At 37.1% G+C, this 20,548-nt stretch overlaps 1 protein-coding gene across 2 annotated transcripts in view; it reads right to left on the bottom strand.

Moving 5' to 3' along the window:
* Nucleotides 1-20,548, bottom strand: part of ACMSD (aminocarboxymuconate semialdehyde decarboxylase) — a 46,416-nt gene that overhangs the window by 8,969 nt on the left and 16,899 nt on the right. The window contains exons 1-6 of one of the 2 annotated variants that reach the window (XM_061354299.1): nt 16,269-16,436; nt 12,951-12,995; nt 7,513-7,609; nt 5,237-5,286; nt 3,673-3,909; nt 260-353 (exon numbers count right to left, since the gene is read on the bottom strand). In XM_061354299.1, the coding sequence (XP_061210283.1) occupies nt 260-353; nt 3,673-3,909; nt 5,237-5,286; nt 7,513-7,609; nt 12,951-12,995; nt 16,269-16,325 (580 nt within the window). In that variant the 5' untranslated portion in view covers nt 16,326-16,436. Of the gene's footprint in view, nt 1-259; nt 354-3,672; nt 3,910-5,236; nt 5,287-7,512; nt 7,610-12,950; nt 12,996-16,268; nt 16,437-20,548 lie in introns of those variants that run through there. The other variant, XM_061354298.1, reaches the window with a different exon arrangement.

Genomic DNA, 20,548 nt, shown 5'->3' with positions numbered 1-20,548 from the left:
AGGAATACTAGATTCTGTTGCTAGTCGGAATAATTTTAATTCTAGGTATTTGAAAGTTAGACAAACTAAGCAAGCTTAAAAACAAATGACTGCTGAATTTACACAACAGACTCAATTATAGTACTTGACTTAAAAAAACATAAGATTTGTAGAAAAATAATGTAATTTTTCTCTGTACTAGTACCTTTGTAACAATCTTCTGGGCATAATATAGTTACAGTTCATGAATGTAGATTAAGCAAAGTAAATATACACTCACCTATTAGCCAGGGAAACCAATATTTGGACATCCTTCCGTCTATCTGCATGTCCCAGGGATGCACAAAGAGACAGCAGTTTAATTGTTCAGCAGCCTGTAGCAAAAAGAAACCTAAACCTTTACTAATTATACCAAAACGCATCTTAGTTCTTAGCTGTGCTTTAAAGATTATCTGCAAAATTCTACTGACCATGAGTACTAGTAATGAAAATAGGCCCAGAAAAGGAACAATAACCAATAGTTAGTTATATTTACTCCTCTGGGCCATATCCTGAAGTCCTAACTCAGTTTCAAAGTTCTTTTTGAGACTACATGGTTGGAAACTCTGATAATACCTTTTTAGTCAGCTGTCCTGGTTTCAGCTGGGATGTATTTTCTTCCTAGTTGATGGCACAGTGCTGTGTTTTGGATTTAGTATGAGAATAATGCTGATAACACACCAATGTTCTAGTTGTTGCTAAGTAGTGCTTACTCTAAATCAAGGACATTTTGGTTTTCCATGGAGGGAGGGAAGTGAAAAAGCAGCTGCATGGTACTTAGTTGCTGCTGGGTTTAAACCACTATGTAAGCCACTGTTCCTCAGATTAATATGGTATAAAAATGCTTTTTTAGGTGTGTTTCTCAGCAATCTTGCAATATAAAACTTGGCTCATACTAGCATTCTTTTGGTTTCATTACACATATGAGGATGAATTCTCGTAATTTTTTATAGAACTATTTTAGGATGGTTTTGCAGAACTGTTCCAGCTGCATTCACAAATTTTCATTGCAGTTGCACTACATTTGTCCCCTTAGGCTTTCTATCTGGCTTAAAAAAAGTTAAAACTATTCCTAATCTACCCTAAGAGTTTGAAATCTGATCAATAATCTGTCTCAAACATATACATTTTTCCAAAGCTACTGATATATTTGGAAAGGAAAACAGAAGAAGAGACCTCATAGCAGCCTTCCAGTATCTGAAGGGGGCATATAGGGATGCTGGGGATGGACTCTTCATTAGGGACTGTAGTGATAGGACAAGGGGTTATGGGTTAAAACTTAAACAGGGGAAGTTTAGATTGGATATAAGGAGGAAATTCTTTCCTGTTGGGGTGGTGAGGCACTGGAATAGGTTGCCCAGGGAGGTTGTGAATGCTCCATCCCTGGCAGTGTTCAAGGCCAGGTTGGATGAGGCCTTGGGTAATATGGTTTAGAGCAAGGTGTCTCTGCCCATGGCAGGGGGGTTGGAACTTGATGATCTTAAGGTCCTTTCCAACCCTAACTATTCTATGATTCTATTATTCTATGATAATACAAGATGCTGATTCTGACTGAGTAATTTAACTATGTGCTTAAATTTAAATACATAGTCATCAGTCATTCATATGCTTAACTGGGATTTAACATCTTCGTTTTGTGAGATGTATTTCTGGACCGCCTCTTGTTGCTAAGGAGATTATCACAGTTTTGAAAAATTTGAGTTTATTTACCCATACATGCATAAATAAAGCTGCAGCTTTTGGACTGCAGGGAGTAATTGCCATCTACATTTGTAAAGTAAAAATAGCAATTCAGTAAAATGGCTTGGTAGATTGATAATGTTCATTATCAAATATGGCTTAATTTCACAATTTTTCTTATCCAGGGATGTTTCTAAATGTGGTAGGGGTTACTTCCTACATGTGTTAAACATAAGCTGAAGAATGTACAGTATAAAAGAGAGATCCCAGTATAAGAGAGGAATATCAGGATGCTGGATTACACCAACAAGGGCATCACCAGCAGAGATAAAGCTGTCATTATCCCACTGTACTCAACACTTGTCAGCCACATCTGGAATCCTGTGTTCAGCTTAGGTCCCTACTATACAAAAAAGCTATAGGCAGGCTGGAGAGGGTTCAGAGTCCACACAGATGATTGAAGCGGGGGGAATCCTGCAATATGAGGAAAGGCTGAGTTTGTTCAGCCTAGAGGAAAGAAGGCTTGGGAAAGACTTTATGACCATGTTCTGGTATTTAAACCCTGGCTACAAAGAAGATTGAGACTCCCTTTTTACACGGAGTCGCATGGAAAAGACAAGGGGTAATGGACACAAGTTACTCCCAGGGAGATTCCAGTTGTACACTAGAGGAACATTTTTCACAGTGAGAGGAATCAATCACTGGAATAATCTCCCCAGTAAAGTGGTGGGATTCCCCAACATTGGATACCTTAAAATTCATCTGGAGAGGGTGCTGGGACATTTAGTCTACGTTGTGCTTTGCCAATTGGACCAGGTGATCCCTGTGGTCCCTTCCAACCTGGTATTTTATCATTTTATGATTCAGTGTCTACAAGAGAGACATGGAGTTACTGGAGAGAGTCCAAAGATGGTGAAAGGACTGGAGCATTTCTCCTGTAAGGAAATGCTGAGAGTGCTGGGACTGTCTAGCCCCAAGAAGAGAAGGTTCAGCAGGGATCTCATCAATGTATATAAATACCTGAAGGGAGACTGCAACGACGATGGAGCCAGGCTGCTTTCAGTGGCGCCCAGTGACAGGACCAGAGGCAATGGGCACAAACTGAGACACAGGAAGTTCCTGCTGAACATCCGGAAGCACTTTTTTTACTGTGAGGGTGACTGAGCACTGGCACAGGTTGCCCAGAGAGGTTGTGAAGCTTCTGTCCATGGACATATTCAAAAGCCATCTGGACATGGTTCTGGGCATCTGGCTCTAGGTGGCCCTGCTTGAGCAGGGGGCTGAGCCAGGTGATCTCCAGAGGCCCCTCCCAACCTCAGCCTGCTGTGATTCTGTGAATGCATGCGTCTCCAAGAGAAGTTGCTAACTGACTGAATATGAGCATAAAAATATACCCTGAATGCTGTGCTAACAGAATTCTTGAATAAATTGAGCATTCTGAAAAATAACCTCTATGGATCATTTTCAAGCTGACAACTATAATAACTTGTACTATTTAAGAAATGCAATCTGTAAGTTCGTTTTATAATCAGTACATTCAGTTTGGAATTTTGGTCCATTTGCATAATTCTATATGGTACTTTGGTTCTACAGGTACCTCTGAAAATCTCAGGGATTTTTATCAGTTATGTCAATAGGACTGGATACAGTAACTTCAACCCAAAAGCACAGTGCAGAAATACTTTATTTGATGCTGTACTCATCCTCACAAATCAAGAAAGCAACTATACAGTGAGAACTCATATCATAAACAGTTTTCAGAATGTTTTATATTGTATTATTGTCCTTATATCCTATAATGAATTATCATATATTATTAAAGCTACATGTCTCTGATCACTAAGTAGATTAGAAGGCTTCGTTGTTTTAATGACTCTATAAATTTCGTGGATGACTAAATATGTCTCAAGGTATTTTTAGACAGAATTCCATACCACAGAATTCCCAAGAATAAGGAAAGAAACATATACTCACAGCATAAATATCATACAGTTCTGGTGCATTCAGGTCCCATTCATTGACATGAGATCCTATTTGTACTCCAGGAAATCCAAGTTCATTCACGCAGCGATGCATTTCCTTCACAGCCAGGTCTGGAGCTTGCAAAGGTAACGTACCCAAGCCGATAAACCTCTTGGGGTATTTTTTTACTGTAGCAGCTAAGTCATTATTTAATATCTGGGCTAGATCTAAAGTATCCTGAGGTTTGGCCTGGTAAGATATTAAGCAGAACAGTACATTAAAATATAGTTCTCAAATGTTATCACCTTTAGAAGATACTGGATAAATGTCACTGCAAACAGTTCAGAGACAGGTTTTGAACCTAAAATTTACTTTACAGTTCTGAATAGCTAGAAATCAGTAGGGCTAAGTTCTGCCTCATTTTAAAAGCTCTGGGTGCAGTTCTGCTTCTTGTCTTGAATATTTTATCAACTGCTGTTGCCTCTGCTGCTCAGGATAAGTGTAATAAAGCCCAGGTTGCTGATGCACGCAAGTATCCGGTCTTCTGTGTAAACAAGTCCTCTGTTCTCTTCTATCCCAATGCAAAAACCTCAGCATTTATTTTTTTAACATAGCAATGAAATATTTACTCTCCTATTACTGGAGTTGGAGAGATAAAAATAAGAAATGTGAGCTGCTGGAGCATGAGAATTCTACAGAGAAAACTCGAGCCAATCTCTCTAAAATTTAGGAAAAAATAACAGTCATAATTCGAATAAGGGAAATGTAATATCCATACAATCAGCTTCCCATTTCCCCTCCTAATACATATTTAATGGAAAATATTTCCATGAATAGCAGAATAAAATTTTAAAGATATGTCACTCAAAAAGAAATTCTGAAGATCAGTGGTACTACTTATATGCGGGCTTAACCCAGTGATTTCTAACATAGCGTATCGGTTTACATGTAACAGCTTGACTTGTACATATAGATAAATAGTTAAATTTAGAATGTATTTGGAAAAACTTTTTGCTATGATTTGTCTTCTCAGACTGCTTTTATTTCTTTGATGCATTCAAGATCACCATGTAGGGAACACACTGATTTAAATTTGCTACTGAATTTTGAGATTCAAAGCATTCTTCTAGGTCAGTGAGTCCCACGCCACGTCTAAAAGACCACAAATATATATTTTTCTTTCTTTCCTTTTTTAATGAGAAAATGCTGATTAATGTCTAGCTTTCATGGAATCTGTACATACACATCTACCTGCTAACCATGGATTCATGTTGTGTAAACTCTCTCCTTGTTTCCAACTACCCCAATAAGGTCCCCAGAAGAAATTCTGTTCTTGTCTTGTTCTTTCTTACTGAGTGTCCTCCAGAGTGGAGTTTCACCAGGACACCCTGCTGGCTTTTCCGACCTGGGTTGGCTCTTTCTCTTTTGTTTTTTTCTTTTTTCCCAACAGAACAACTCCCCATCTACTTCAGTGCTCCAGTGACTGCTCCAATCACCTAATTCACAGGAGGAAGCATTTATTTTTTTTTAAATTTGCTACACATGAAAATTACAAAATACGCCAGTAGGAGCCTACCCAGTAGCTGAACATGACAGGGACCGTGGAAAGGACTTGGACTGTGACTCCTGAGGAAGAAAAAACAGTTATTAGTATTTCCTCTTTTTTTTAGGTAAAATGTTGAAAATAATAAAGCACTTTGATTTGAAATGTAGGTGAAAGCTGTAATGGTAAGAAAGACTGATTTAACAGTGACAAGGATAGCACATTTTTTTACTAACTAAGCATCATGGTACTAATCTATACCGTAACTTTTTGTGTGACAGGTTACAGGAAGGAACACAACAAACCCATCAGATTAACAACAGAGGAAACAATGAACAATAGTTAGGACTTCACTAAATAGTTACATGTAATGAAACTACTAATGCAAAAGATGCCAGAAAAAACCCTAGGAGAACTTGTTCTAAGACAATGACCTTGCCAAAACACTCAAATATTTAACAAAATGATTTATCCTCCTTCTTAGTATTTTAAGTAGGAAACAAGAGGGGAAGCTGCCTCAGGCATCTCTCTTACAAGATCAGATTAATATTATGTGCAGCAGCAATGGTTTTGGGTTAAGAATAGGGACTACAAAATTACGTATGTACCAAAGTAGAGCCTAAGTTGTATTATCCACCAATATGCTACTGGACACTTAATTAGTATGTTTGAGAACACTGACCATGTTTTCCACAATAAACATTGTATCTGGTTTCAATTTTTACACTTCTGAGTAAATTTATCATAAAACTTAAAGATTGATTTCCCAGCTGAACATTCCTAGACACTATCTTTAGGAAGAAGAAGAATCAGAAAAACTTCTATACACCCTCTTCAGAGGGTTTTACAAGGGAGAAAATAATAAGAAAAGGATTAACTGAAAGATTTTCTCCAACAAAACTGTAATTATTTGTGTCACAGAACTGTGATGTTGGTTACCTTGATAGTTTGTTTTATTGAGTAGAGCAAGACACAGGTTTGTATACCAAATAAACCTAGGACATATGATTATGACAACTAATTTAGTCTCCTTGGTACGTTGGCTACCATTTGTTGTTACTGGCAAGATTTCTTGGGTTTTTACAAACAAAGCGTTTTATCAGCTAAGCTGTAAATTCTCTCTCTGAGTTAATATACCCTACAGTGACTGATACTAATTTGTTCAGCTCCTTGCGTCTTTGTTCCAAAATTATGTCATGTTGGGAGGTAAAATTTTGGAGTATAATCTATCTTGGCCTGTGTTACAGAAAAGGGTCTTTGAATTAAGTACCTACAGCTTTCTATACCAAAAAGAGTAAACAGGGCCCATAGTCTGTATCATTAGGTGAACTGTAAGAATGAAAAACACTAAGACCTTTTTTGACACTTAATTGACTCTTGTCTGTACCTCTGGAGTGTTGTAATAAAAGGGGACATTTTTATGGCACAAGTCACCAGATGGTGCTGTAACACACACTTTTAGATTTTTATTTATTTTTTCACTAAGTGAGCACTGTTTAGTTTGTGTAGAAATATTGTAGTGTTGGCTTTGTATTACATTTTCTTTCCTGTAGAGCTGTTGGAAAAAAAAAACCCCAAAACATCAAAAATCATCTATGTTTTCTTTTCGTCTACAGCAAGTAGATGGGGCAGGATTGTTTTGTAGAAACTTGGTGTTAGTGCTGAGGAAAATACCTGAAAGGGAAGGATGCCCAAAGGCTATTTATGATCCGCACTATGGTTGAATGACATGGTAATCCTCAAAATCTCTAAGCTAACTCAGAGAATGACTACAATCTAGTCAAAGCAGCCTATTTCAGAGAGGTTGCAAAGACGTTCTAGCATTCCCATTAAATCACAGAATCATAGAATGGTTAGGGTTGGAAAGAACCTTAAGATCATCTAGTTCCAGTCCCAGGGATGCCTCACACTAGACCATGTTGCCCTAGGCTCTGTCCAACTTGGCCTTGAACACTGTCAGGGATGGAGCATTCACCATTTCTTTGGGCAACCTGTTCCAGTGCCTCAACATTCTCACAGTAAAGAACTTCTTCCTTATATCTAACCTGAACATCCCCTGTTTTAGTTTAAACCCATTACCCCTTGTCCTATCACTACAGTCCCTGATGGAGTTTGAAATACTGCTTTCAGGGTGCAAAAGAGGTAGGGAGGGGTGGATCTCTAAGGTCCCTTTCAACCCAAACCATTCTATCGCTCTATGAATGAATCAGTCTGCTAAACCTTTTCATTTTTATATTTTTATTGAGCACTTTCAGATGCACTGTTACTCTAAATGAGACAAAATTATTTCAATTCCTTTATGGAGGTACCTGATAGGTTCATCTCTTTAATCCGTACTTCTGGATCCCAACAGTTCTCTTGAATAATTCTGAAAACCTTTCCATCCTTCATCATCTTTGCCTGTCCCTGTGAAATGACATTTTCATATATTATAAATGTGACAAAGTAGTACATGCTAATTTATAGTCTCTTGAGTGTATTGTGCTCCCTACAGAAATTCAGTGACAGAATTTGTTATTTTATTTTTATTCAGTGGGTAATTTTAATCAAATACTATTTTAAAATAGTCATTAATAAAACAGAAATGTATAACTCAGATTTAATTCTTCATAATAAAACAATCTCCTTTCTTTTCCAAAGTGTATCATTCTACACTTGTTTGGAAAAGGTATCCAGTACCTTCATCCAACTTTACCCTCCAACCAAATTTTGACCTCAAAATAATGCTCTAATTAAATTTGTGCTAAATTTTCCCCTTGGGTATGTGTGTGTTCTTTTAAAGTCAGTAGCTTCACAGTGATTCCAGTAACTACAGAAATAATTGTGCAACTCTGTTCATTTCAGTCCAGTTGTTTCATATTACCAGTAATACTGAGACTAAAGGAGACCTATTTTGTTGTCTTCAGATTATATTTTCTCCCTGATAAGAGAAGAATTATTGAATAATACGTATTTGTAAAAAGAAAAACCTAAACAAAACCTAAATGCAGTATAAAGCCATTACCTGAGTTAGTGTAATACCATCTCCATACGTCACCAATTCCCAGACTTACAGAGTTCAAAATTCTACCAAGTCATGATATTTAAAAGTGTTCCTTTAACTATGGGCATGAAAACTTCCCTGTTAAACTTTTTTTTTGTTTGCTTGTTGATTTGCCAATTGTCAAAAAAGGTTGAGTAGGCAGTGTCATCACATTAACAAAGTAAATTGTTACAGTTGTAGGTATCCACATGCCTTTATGGACTTGTAAAAACAGACAAAACAGCCCTTCTGTTGGCCTAGACTTACAGAAATTGATGGGATACAATTCACCAATACTTGCAAGGCCTGAGTATCTCTTGATTGCTTTAAGCTTGTATAGGGGTAAATAGATGAAAATCAGAAGGTCCAAATGACCCTGTCTATTTGGAATGAGCAAGCGTGGTCATGCAGCAGATGTATTGCACAGAGAGCACACTGCATCTGCAGCCGAAAATTGAAAACCACATGAGAAAACACAGTAGCTATTCCTTCACCTTCACAGTAAACAGAAGCCAAGTGCATGGCAGTCTTCTGACCCTTCTGGAAAAGGAATTCTCTCTCTCCAAAGGCCAAAGGCCATTTTACTTTTTCCTCACAAAATTGGTTTATTTAGGTTCCTGACTATTTTTTTAAATAAAAACCCTGTTAAATCAGAATATTTGCTACTAGTATGCTAAACCAGAAATAACTAATAAAATTTCCCTCTCTCTCTCAGGGCTGGGTTTATGTCCCCTCCTTCTGAGAAGTCAGACTGCTGTTAATCTTGAATTTGTTATTAACTTTATACATCATTCACAAATACACTGCCTTAATGAATATTTTAAAGCTCTCCTCAACAAACCTAACTGTGCTGCCTTGGCAAACTGTCAAGTTAATTGTTAGCTGAATCACAGGTTGTGAAATATTAGAGTTGGTAATAATAACTACATAGTCCTAATCCTCTGGTAGAATACTTCAGGTTCTGGTAAAATTGATTTTCCAACCTGCCAGAAAGGTCATAACTACATTACTCTAACCATACTAGATACTCTAACCATAACTAGATACTTTAACCGTAACTCTAACATTTTTTAACTACATTAAAAAAAAATAAAATCAGTGCATTGATGCAAATTGCCTAATAGAAAAATATTTTGGTGTGAGGAGAGAAAAAGAGTAGAATGGCGCATTGCATCACATATGTATAGATTGTGTGGATTTCACTGAATTAGCACTGGGAGTGTATCTGTGAACACAGGCAACTTAATTCTTTCCTCAGACATAGGTAAGGCACCGCAGCTTACCTGCTCATACTTTCTTCTGCTAATACTGAATGCAAAATTAGATAGACTGTAACTTTACTAGCAACTTGGACAGTGCTGGTACTTAAATACCAAGATAAACCTGCAACAGGGTTTCAATATAAGAAAGGTTTCTAAAAAGCTATGTGCTGCTCTTATTGAAGAATTAGTTGAATTTTTTGGCTCTTTTCATTTGCATTAACTGATTCTTTGTGAATACACTACAGGTCAAGGCTGAGCTCATAGCACTGTATGTTGGCAACAACAAACTTGATCATGCAAAACACGATCATCTGAATAGATACATGCTTGTCTATGTAAGGATATAAAGACTTGGTCCAGCAACACTGTGACTGGAAAATGAGTCATATTGCTATGGTCCATAAGACATTGCCACTAATCTGCACCTGATATTTTTAAATGGAGATACTACTCCACTGGGGAACAATTCTTAGAGCTTCTAGCACTAGTAAGAATGAAGCATAGATCAGGAAAAAATTTTCATAGATGCAGCACTGAAAATGTCATAAAAGACATGGGATTTCTATTTGCAAGGTTAACAATATTTTCTAAGTTCCCAGCTGAAGAAGTCCTATTATTCTATGCTATTCTATGTCAGTCTATTTCTAGGCTATTCCATTCATTTCGTTCCACTCCATTTGAAACACTGTCTGATACTTAAGGCTTTAAGTAATTTATGTGGCAATTAAGAGAGAGATATTTAAGAATTAAGTACAGCAGGCTGATTTGGTTCAGCAAACTACATTTAAAATTATCCCATCACTAAACTACTCAGTCACATCCCAAACTGTACTTTAAGAATGCATTTAATTATTTTCTTCCAGTTTGGCCCTGATGCTTCTTCACAGAATGATATGAGAAGCTTTCAGGGTTCTTTTTGACCTTAAGAGTTAACTTCCCCAGCTCCACATATCTGAACAGGATTTTATTTTGCCATGCACTTTTTTCGTGCAACATTTTCAGACAGAAGTAGGCTAGACAGAATTCTCTGCAGAGTGCATAAGGCTATTACTGACTTGCCACAAGGCTCTCTTGCAAACTATTTTTAGCAAGGAATTTTAGCATCAGACCTGTAAAAACCGGCTAAGCTACTAAAAGTGTCTCCAACAATTCTCTCCTTCCTGCACCTACCCTGTATCTCAGAAGCTGTGCCATCCACACTGTGGTTCAGCAGGTGGCTTGTTCTCCCCTCCTAGGCCTGCTTATACTCAGATCTGAAATTTCAGCATAAAATTTCTTTGCTTCTCATTTTTGTTCCCCAACTTTCATATTCTGTTATCCTTTTTCATAAATGGTTGTCAGACATTTGACAGGACAGCCTTGCATGTTATATAATGACAAGTGTGTATATCACTAGATTGCAATAAACAGGCATGGTTTTGTATCCATTTTATCAGCTTTTTCCAGTTAATATAAGCATATACATAATCACAGAGAAGTATGATTTTGTGAAGTAGCAAAAGGATGAGGGAATGTCTAGACTCACTGAAACTAACAGGCATTATATATTTAAATACTCTGATTACCTGGAAGATGCAAATCTTGCTTTTTAAAGACAAATAAAGTGTTGAATTGCTACAGAGAATGAACGAATTGGCCAAATCATACACAAAAATACCAAGCAATAAAGAAGACTGGGTACTGTTCTTTTATAAGGTTACCCAAACAGGGAGAGGCACTGCCATCCTGAATACGTTAAGCACTACATCTTTTTATCACTTATCCTTCTAGTTTCCAGTACAGAATTCCTACATTGACATCATGTCCGAATTTCAGAAGACAGACACAGATTAACCCCTGCATATAGCCGGCCATTGTATAACACAGCTGGGTTTAGACAGTTATTTGCACTCTTCACATGCGTTAGGTGGGTTATGAGCTCACTCTCTGTATTGAGCTATTCATGCTCTCAGTTTTGCATCTTTTGTCTTGCAGCTTACTATATGCACATTGTTCTTTCTGCTTTTATCTACACAAGTCCTCTTGGCTTCTTATTTTTTCCTTAGTTATCTGGCTAATGCCTCACATTTCTTTTATCCCTTCTGTATCTGTACAACTCACAATTGGCAATTAGAGATGAAATTTTTCAAGTTAGAACAGGTACATAAGAAGTTAGATGGAAAGTGAACTGAGGTCTCCTGAGACCTCTTTTTAATGCCGTATTTCTAATCTTGCTGTTTCCTGAAGCCAGTGCTATTTGCAGTGACATGCTCTCCAAAAGAGTCTTAGAACTGGGGAGCTGACAGGTCTCAGGAGTTAGCTGACTTGATGTGTTGAGACAGACAGGGATATCTGACTGACATATTGAAATTATTATATTATCTACTCCACTCTGGTGAGACCTGCAGAACTGTGTTCAGCTCTGAGGCCCCAACAGGAGAAGGATGTGGGCCTGTTGGAGTGAGTCCAGAGGAGGGCCACCAAGATGATCAGCAGGTTGGAGCACCTCTCCTATGAAAGCCTGAGAGAGCCAGGCTTGTTCAGCCTGGAGAAGGCTCAGGGGAAACCTTAGAGCAGCCTCCCAATACCTAAAGCAGTAATACTCGTATTTTTAAAATGCTCTTACCAAACAATAAACTGCAACATTTTAATCTTGCTTTCAGAAGTTTTACATTTTCGTCACTGTGTCACTAAAATTACTGCTGATTTGCTCTACTCTGAGTGAGGTCAGAATCAAGCCTTTAAGAAACAAGTTCTGTCTGCATTAGAGTAAATCCATGTATTCTGCTAACTTCAATACCAGCAAGACGGGTTCTGAATCCTATCACAGACTCCTACTACCTGGAGGCATGTTGTTCCAGTTGTACTAATGTAGCTCAGATGTGCCTTTGCAAAGTTAATAGAGTGGACAGTGATAGGGAGGTAAAATCAGACCCAGCATGCCTTTTACTTGCCAATAAACCTCACACTCCTACTTTCATACATAATGGTCCCAAAATCTATGCATTGTCCTTACTCTTCTGCTACCTATTCTCCTCATCATGAAGTAACAGAAATTACTCTTCCTTTTTCACTCAGATGTGAAGACATGTTCTCATCTTTAACTTCTATTGAAATACCAGTTCCTTTTGGTTTTGCTTCTCATACAGATGACTGCATTACTTCAGGCTGGCTGACCTATCTTACTGAAGAGCTATCCATGATGAGATGATAATGAAAAATGAATACTGGTTCATACAAGAGAATGTGAGTTTCAGCTCTCAAGCAAAAAGTTCTACTGAGGCGTATTAGGACTTGGAGTGATATTAATTCATAGAAGATAGATGTCTATCTACAGGGAATCTGTATCAGACATAGCTCATCTTACTGCCACTTCGTTTTTTAATAGATTTACTGTGAGCATGCATTCCTGATGCTCAGCTTAGATTTTCCAGGATCAGTTTAGATATTCCAAGATCAGCTTAAAGCACCAAATGGTCCAAACCTGGCAGTGATGATCCAGCTGTACCCATCCACCATACCCATATCTCTGTAAAAGAAAGAATAAAAAGCCAGTACTAGTTAGCACTCTGCAATAATAATAATAATAATAAAAATCTCAGTTCTTACAATCCAGCAGTACCTCATTCAGGAGAAACATTTACACATATGCTCAGCTTTCAGCCTATGATTAGCCCCAGACTTCAGCGTAAATCCTGGAGTTTGGGTTGGACCAACAGTATTTGTAGACCTGAACTTTCAGCTCCCAGTTCAACATTTTAAAGTAAGTCTTACAGCTGATTTCAAAATGGTTAAAGTTGCTTACTATATTGAGGTTCTAATGCATGTTTTTGACACAGAAAATATTAAATCAAGTAGTTGTCAGTATGAAAATTGAGCTGACAATTTTCCAGTCTGGGATCAGTTAATCATTAGCACAAAACTGTATTGATTCCACTTTTCAGCTTCCATGATTCAGCAGTAGGAATCAAGGTCAGACTCTTGGCTATTAATATTTAAACAGCCAAGAGAAGCTAAAAGGGAGAAGCTTAGACGCTCATTGATTCTTCCAGAGAGATTCAAAATTGATTACACAAAAGAACCCCAACACCAAAACCTGCAAAAGGTACCAATTTTCTTTTACTTTCATAAATTATCAGACTAGAAAGAAATGAAATCTTGAAATACCATAACAGACTGAAAACAATGGTCAGAATTCCCATTTTTCTGTAAAGAAACATTTCAATGGGAACTACGTAAAAGCATGCATTTCTTTCACTGACGTCTAAACAATTTGAATACAGTCCTGAATTTACTGTGGTAACAAATCATGATGTAATGCCACTGTGAGCTTTCCTAATGTGAGCATGCAGAGCCAATCCTCCCGGCTTCAGCCAATCAGGGATGCTAATGACTGAGGCTGTGTATTATTTAGATACGTATCTCTGTCTGTTTTATTTAAATTCATAGATTTCTAGGTTTATATATATATATAAATGTTAAAATTTATGGAAAATTTTGAGTGACACCTGATGAAAACTTTATTTTCCCTAGCTCCATGCTAATTGCAATTGCAAGTTGTGCAGAAAACAAGTACTTTAAAGTTGTTAAAGAAATATTTAGGTGATAAAAAACTCACTGCTTTGTTTTTGAACTTATTTTCTTCTTTCTTCCCCTCAGTTCCTATTGGATGTATTCCTTATTTCATTTATTTCTATGAAATGTCATACCTATGGTTTCCTAAGCTCTTAAGTAAGTATCTTGACAATAGAATTTTCTAGGTTCAGGGTTCAGTATTTATAAGGCTGGGGGAAAAAAAAAAAGAAAAAAGAAAAGTTTACTGTGCATGTTAGGATTGCCTCATTGTTTTTCCATGCATGAGAGGTAGAAAACTATGTTAATCCCTTGACTTTTTAAAGGACTCTAGGGAATTCTGAGAGCTGTTTTCTTTTCTGGGCCCATTAATAAACCATTGAATCACTCAATCTTCACAACAGAGGAAACAAAAACTAGCAGGTGGAAATTAAGTTCTAAAAATCTGGTTGTTTGCCTTTTTATCAGTGTTTAAATAAATGCAACACTACTAACAACAGCAAATTCAGTCTTGATGTACATCTGCAAACATCATGAGATTCTTGTGATAATTTTATCTCAGTGAATTTATTGCCCTTTTAAAGTACATACAGAAAAATATAATATTTTTAAATCATATAAAATCAGAATGAAGGAATTTTATAGGTGGTTTTTAGGGATATCACACAAACAAGGACAGCAAAATCTGAAACAAGAAGGAGTTATCTGTCCTTGTAGTCTGGATATTTAAATTCCTACCCATTTAAACCAGACATAATTGTTCTAAAAAATACCTGTCATCTCACCTACATTATCCAGCCTATATTTGCTTTTCATTGAGGAGCTCTTATTATTGCAAATAGGAAGTTCAAATAGGTGTTTAAAAATACCTTTGCTGGTAAATGGAGAAACAAACATTCCTTTCCAGGAGGTTTTATGAATAATGATGTTATTTTACACTACTAATGAAGAAATGACCCTATGTATGCTTTTAACGCCAGGTTTTCTCATGACGTTTTTTTCTAACGTGCTGTTTATGTTTTCCAGCTGCTCTCTGGCTAATATTGAACTGATACTGGCTGTCATGTTTAAAATCACAGAAACACAGAGGTAATGCATATGAAACACTAACTGTAATTTTGACATCATCAACCTCAAAATAATTAAGTGAGAGAAGTTTACAGGATAAAACAGTTTCAGTTACTGTGTTAGGTGCCTAAGCACATGGCTGAAATAATGGCATTCTTTTGTTGTCAAAGAGAGGCATAATGAAATCCAATGGATCCATACTATTGTCAGACACATGGAATGTTCATCCAAACTACAACCAGCACAGAATTACAATAAGGAAAGAAGCAACAATGAAAGTCTTTGCTACTCTGATTTTTTATCATGAATGGAAGCATTAAAGAGTTACAAAACATATCTATCCTGGAAACCTGAATGCAAAGTTCAATCGAAAATAATTTTATTTTTGTGTATAAACTATATATATTATAGGTTCACTTTCCACTCAAATACTTTTCATAAGATGATGAAAATTATTACTGACAAGAATGATTTTGTCCATTGAATAATATTAAGAATAATAACAATAACAATAGTAACAACAACTACATGCAAAGATTCTAAATAAATTCAAGTTGACTTATAGCTTCAATGTTCTAACACCTGATATTTTGTATTTTTAATACAATATGCTACTTTTTTCCAGCAACTGAACCCCCCCCAGATATTAATAAAACTATCATCATCATCAATTAACTGTACTTATCGTGACCCCAGTTGTACTGAAGTTAATGACCTTTATGCCTGTGGTTATAAGATGTGAATGACTTTTGTCTTAGATAACATTAATCTTGTCTAATAGTTGCTTATTTCTCTTATTTAAACCAAAACGGAATACCATTTGGGAACCCGAAAGCTCTGGTTTTATCAAGAAAGTTGAACTTACACATGATTATTTGGCAACTTTGTCTCACAAAAAAGCCCAAGCTAAAATATAAGAATTGCTTCAGACTAAACAAAGAATGGAGAACAGAGACCAGTTTTTCATCCCTTTCTTAGTGGGACTCTTGCTTTGCAAAGTAAAGCAATACAAATATCTTACATAAAAAAAAAATAAAATTCAAATTAGACAAAAGCCTAGAGATATTTATAACAGAACCCTTCATTCACTGCTCTTTCAAAATTACATTGGTAGAAATGGTTGCTGATAACATAAGGCACTGAATATCTAAACTCTTATTACCTTTTCTAGGTCAGGCCATTCCTTAGGTAGAATGTGGCTATGAATATCAATTTTCATTTTTAAAGCATCAAAGGAGAAATACTGCTTCAATGAAAATGTTTTCTGTGTAATTGCTACTATCCTTCCTGTGCCTGGTTCAGCAGGTTATTAACTTTGGCTGCTGTTGTGATCCATCTGCTGTTTTATCAGGAGAGCTAGGGTACAGTGGCCAACCAGGGAGCCTAAATCCTGGAGGAGTGGCTCTCTGAAAGAACAAAAGCTTCTAGCAAAAAGTCCCTGTTAATGCATAAACTACAGCTGACTGAAGGCAAAGGGAAAATACATGTTTATATTGGCACTAGAAAGGGATTTATTTTACATAGAATCTAAAATGCAAACTTGTTTACAGTTCAAAATCGTTCAATAAACCTGAATTAGAATAAATGCACTAAACATGCTGACTTGAATTTCCTCCTTTCTCCCTCTTAGAATATACAATAATTTGTAGAGAGCATATAACCTACTCTTGGTAGACAGTCATAAATCCATGGCAGGGGGGTTGGAACAAGATGATCTTAAGGTCCTTTCCAATCCTAACTATTTTATGATTCTTTTCATTCCTTTACAAGTTTTTTAAAACTATGTAAAAAATAAATAAATCACAGAAATATTGAATTGTAGCCAAATCTGTGCTCTGCACTTTATTTCCCCCTTCTCATTTTTACTTCACTTGGGCTATTTACACATGCTACTGCAAAACAGTGCTTAACGGGCTCTCAATCTAGCTCAAGATCTGGAAGGAGAATGCCTCAGATTATTTTAGCAATTAATGCTAGTGTAGCTCACTAGTTAATATGGCAAACAGTTTCTGCATCCTAAGTCAAGCTTAACTGGAGCTAGCTCAGATTTTCTGTGAACTACATCTCATGTTTTGGTCTTTGCTCAATTTAATATTACACTTATTTCCTTGAGATATCCTTTGCTGTACTTTTCCCTGTAAGTCAAGTCCTTTGTAACTTTATTTCAATGTATGCTACTCACACGCTACTCACCTTACGAAAGCTGGTTAACCATTTCTTGATTAATTTGCTTCTAGTGAAAAATGATGGGGGTTGTTTTTAAAAGCAAATGCTACTGTGAGTCTTGAAACTTGAAATCGAGCAATCTCAAAAAAAAAATTGGCCCATTTTGTTTCATCCTTTTTCTGATTTTGTTATTTTCTGATTTAGTTATTTAGAATTTTGTTTGGAGTTAATAAAAAAATAAATAAATAAATAAGGACTTTTGTATTTCCCTGCTTGCTTACTCATTAAGCAAGCCTGCTTTAGATTTGGTCAGTTAACCTTCTTACAGTTATTTATTCTTCAAGTCAATTCTTTGTGGCAGGATTGGTTTTTTCGCTTGATGGCGTGTTTTTCTGCCATGTGAGAGCATGGAAGACTAAAGTTCAAAAGAAATAGGAAGCAGCAGCTTTGTGAGAGTATTCCCTAAGTAAAGCAGGACAGCCAATAGTTCACTTTGACAGATCAAAACCATAGGATTGAAAATTGCAATTATTTCTATCTTATCTTGAAATCAAAACAAATCTCTTCAAGACCAGGCTGCCAGGTTAAGCAGCAAATTTGCTTTCTTGCTCCCAAACGTGACAGCTACATTGTATGACCAAGCACATCTATAGTGTTAGCCTGTTGGCAAGCAATGTTGCTGTAAATACAGTAGCAGAGGTAAGAAAGAAGTATTGATTCAGCTGTGGGAACTCTGCATTGTGAATCCTATGAATCCATAGAAATGATGAAAAAAGTTAAGGTGAGTCCTTGCATACAGTGATGTCTGGAACACAATTCCCTATTTAAGCATAGAAAGTAGAGGGGAGAGGGGCAGGAAGAAACTGGTCTACCTGAATAGCCTAAGGCATCTAGTTTTTTTCTCTTAGATCAACACAGCCGTGAACTACCATGCAGAGATCAGCAGCATTTCTTTAATACCGTGCTTTAGTATTCTCAGCTCTAAAAAAAGATGTAGTTAGCTGCTGCTCCAAAGACACAGCTTAGCTTGCAAACAGAGAAGTTCTCTCACACTGCATTTCACATAACAAAGCACAGAATTTGGAAACAATACCAGTAAAGGCAAAATTTGTATTCATTTCACTTGATCAAAGTGACAGTAAGACATCTGTCTATATCCAATACAATCCATTGGATCAGCGGCAGAAAGACCGTCAGTGGCTATGAACAAATGCATCTTCAGCTACCCAGGCACCCCCTTCCTACTTCGTGTTTGGGTTTGAAAAACAGGATACCTTCACTGAAGTTTTGTACAATGTGTCTGGTAACAGTGATTTACGTCTCTCAGTCTCCTTGCTGAGTTTGTTCTAGCAACGTGATGGCTTTTGGCATGAACCTTGCTATCTGGCTCCACCTGGTTGTGAAATTCTGGAGTGGGACACAGAGGTGCGGGAATTGACAAGAGTATCCAGGAAAACCTACAGCTGGGTCAGATGGTCCTACACAGGCAGAACTCAGCTTAAATTCACTGTGCTATCTGTAAGCAGGAGTCATGACCAGATGGAAACTTTCATGTCTGAGGCACAGAAGTGTCTGGGGCAGCAGCAAGTTGTATTGGGCCAGTATCAGATCTGAACTATACCCATTCTTGGGCTGTCCACAAATAATTTATATCTTAGAGCATTTGGATGAGACCACAAAGCTGGTCAGAAAAAAATAAGAGAGATCAGTCAATGACCATACTTGTTACATCTGCTAAGGAGGAGAACTAAAATGCACGGAGATTTCTTCCCAGACAAAAGTAGCCTCCTCCAAACATCAACACGGCATGCCCCATCTGCCTCAGTACACTTAATGAATGGCATACATGTCTTTAAGATCATACACAGTTATTATGGCCATGAGAAACCAAACTGCATTCTTGATTTTGACCAGCTTCTTTTTTTTTTTTTTTTTGGTGCATTATCTGTTTTCTATTCGTGTGAGTTTAGGCTGCGAACGTAACGAACAGCTCCTTCAGGACAATTTAGCTAAGGACTATGCTAAAGACTATTCAGGCCAAGGCTGATTTTAGATACACAGACGCAAGTCTAGCAGAACTAGAGAGTTTTATTTACCTACAGGGACAAATACTAAAGTGAAAATGGTGTTAAATGCAGACCAGTAAATGCTCTTCTCTGAAGCTATTTAGCTGTTTTTCTCAAACACAGAATTCGAGATTTGTGTCTTCAGGCTGGAAAGTGGGGATCCAGTTCTGGACTTTGTTTATTAGGGAGAAAGGATCTCCTCACATCAGTGGGAAAACCATGGCACAGCACTCTTTGAAAGAGGGTGCATCAACAAACATTGGTAAACATACCATGTGTCTGCCACAAACATGCTATTCAGGCAGCCCATTTTTAAGTAGGATGAACACAGAGCACAAACATTCAGGATGCTCATTTCAAAAAGGGCTAAAATACTTGTGTCAGTTTTTCAGACCTTCAGTTTTGCATGTTCTTCTCTGGCACCTGCTCTTTAAATTGCACATTTGTTTGTGCGAATTGGCTATTTTATGCATGTACACAGCTGTGGAAAAACAAGTGAAAAACTCTTTGTGCTCAGCAGCTAAGATGAAGTACTTAAAGAATATGTCCCTTTCCAAATGAAATAAATGTTCAGCAGCGCACTTATATTGGTTGCTTAGCAACAGGTTATTCTTTGGCTGTGCTGGGGACTGCACTGGTCCTTTGAGACTGCCACTACAGACCTGCTTGGAAATGTCACATTTGGAAAGGATGCAAAAGTCAGTAATTTTATTTTTCTGTTTGGTATCAAATAATTGAACATCTCCTATTAAATTAACCTAATCATGGAGCTTCATCCTCTTCTGGGATCCCAGAGAATACAGACTTCAGTGGAGGTGGTATGGTTTCCCTTCTATGAGGAATAATAACAATGGTTATGGTTTCCCTTCTAATGAGGAATAGCATTATGCAGTTCCCATGTAGCGCTGTCCATATGTAGATCTCAAGAGCTTTACATCTCAAAATGCTATTTTTTTACATGAAAACATCAATATACCTAGTGCAAGTACACCAGGAGGACATGTCCAGCTACAGTTACATCAGTAAAGCACTGAACAAAGGTGTATCCCAGAGATAGCAGCAGTGCAGGCATATTAATCATTAAATACTGAAGACAAGTAAAGTTTTTGTTTTGTTATTCAAAAACCTCTGCAGAAACAAATTACAGAAAGAGCCTCTGTTTAGACAAACATAAGAGCTCATGCTGGTCTGTACCTGAGCCAGTTTAGCC

Source organism: Neopsephotus bourkii, unplaced genomic scaffold (assembly GCF_033783945.1).
Source record: "Neopsephotus bourkii isolate Nb327-2 ecotype Australia unplaced genomic scaffold, CSIRO-AGI_Nbou_v1 NB_730, whole genome shotgun sequence".
Classification (NCBI taxonomy): domain Eukaryota; kingdom Metazoa; phylum Chordata; class Aves; order Psittaciformes; family Psittacidae; genus Neopsephotus; species Neopsephotus bourkii.
The sequence above is the reverse complement of the archived record's forward strand: the minus strand, read 5'-3'. Positions and strand labels throughout refer to the sequence as shown.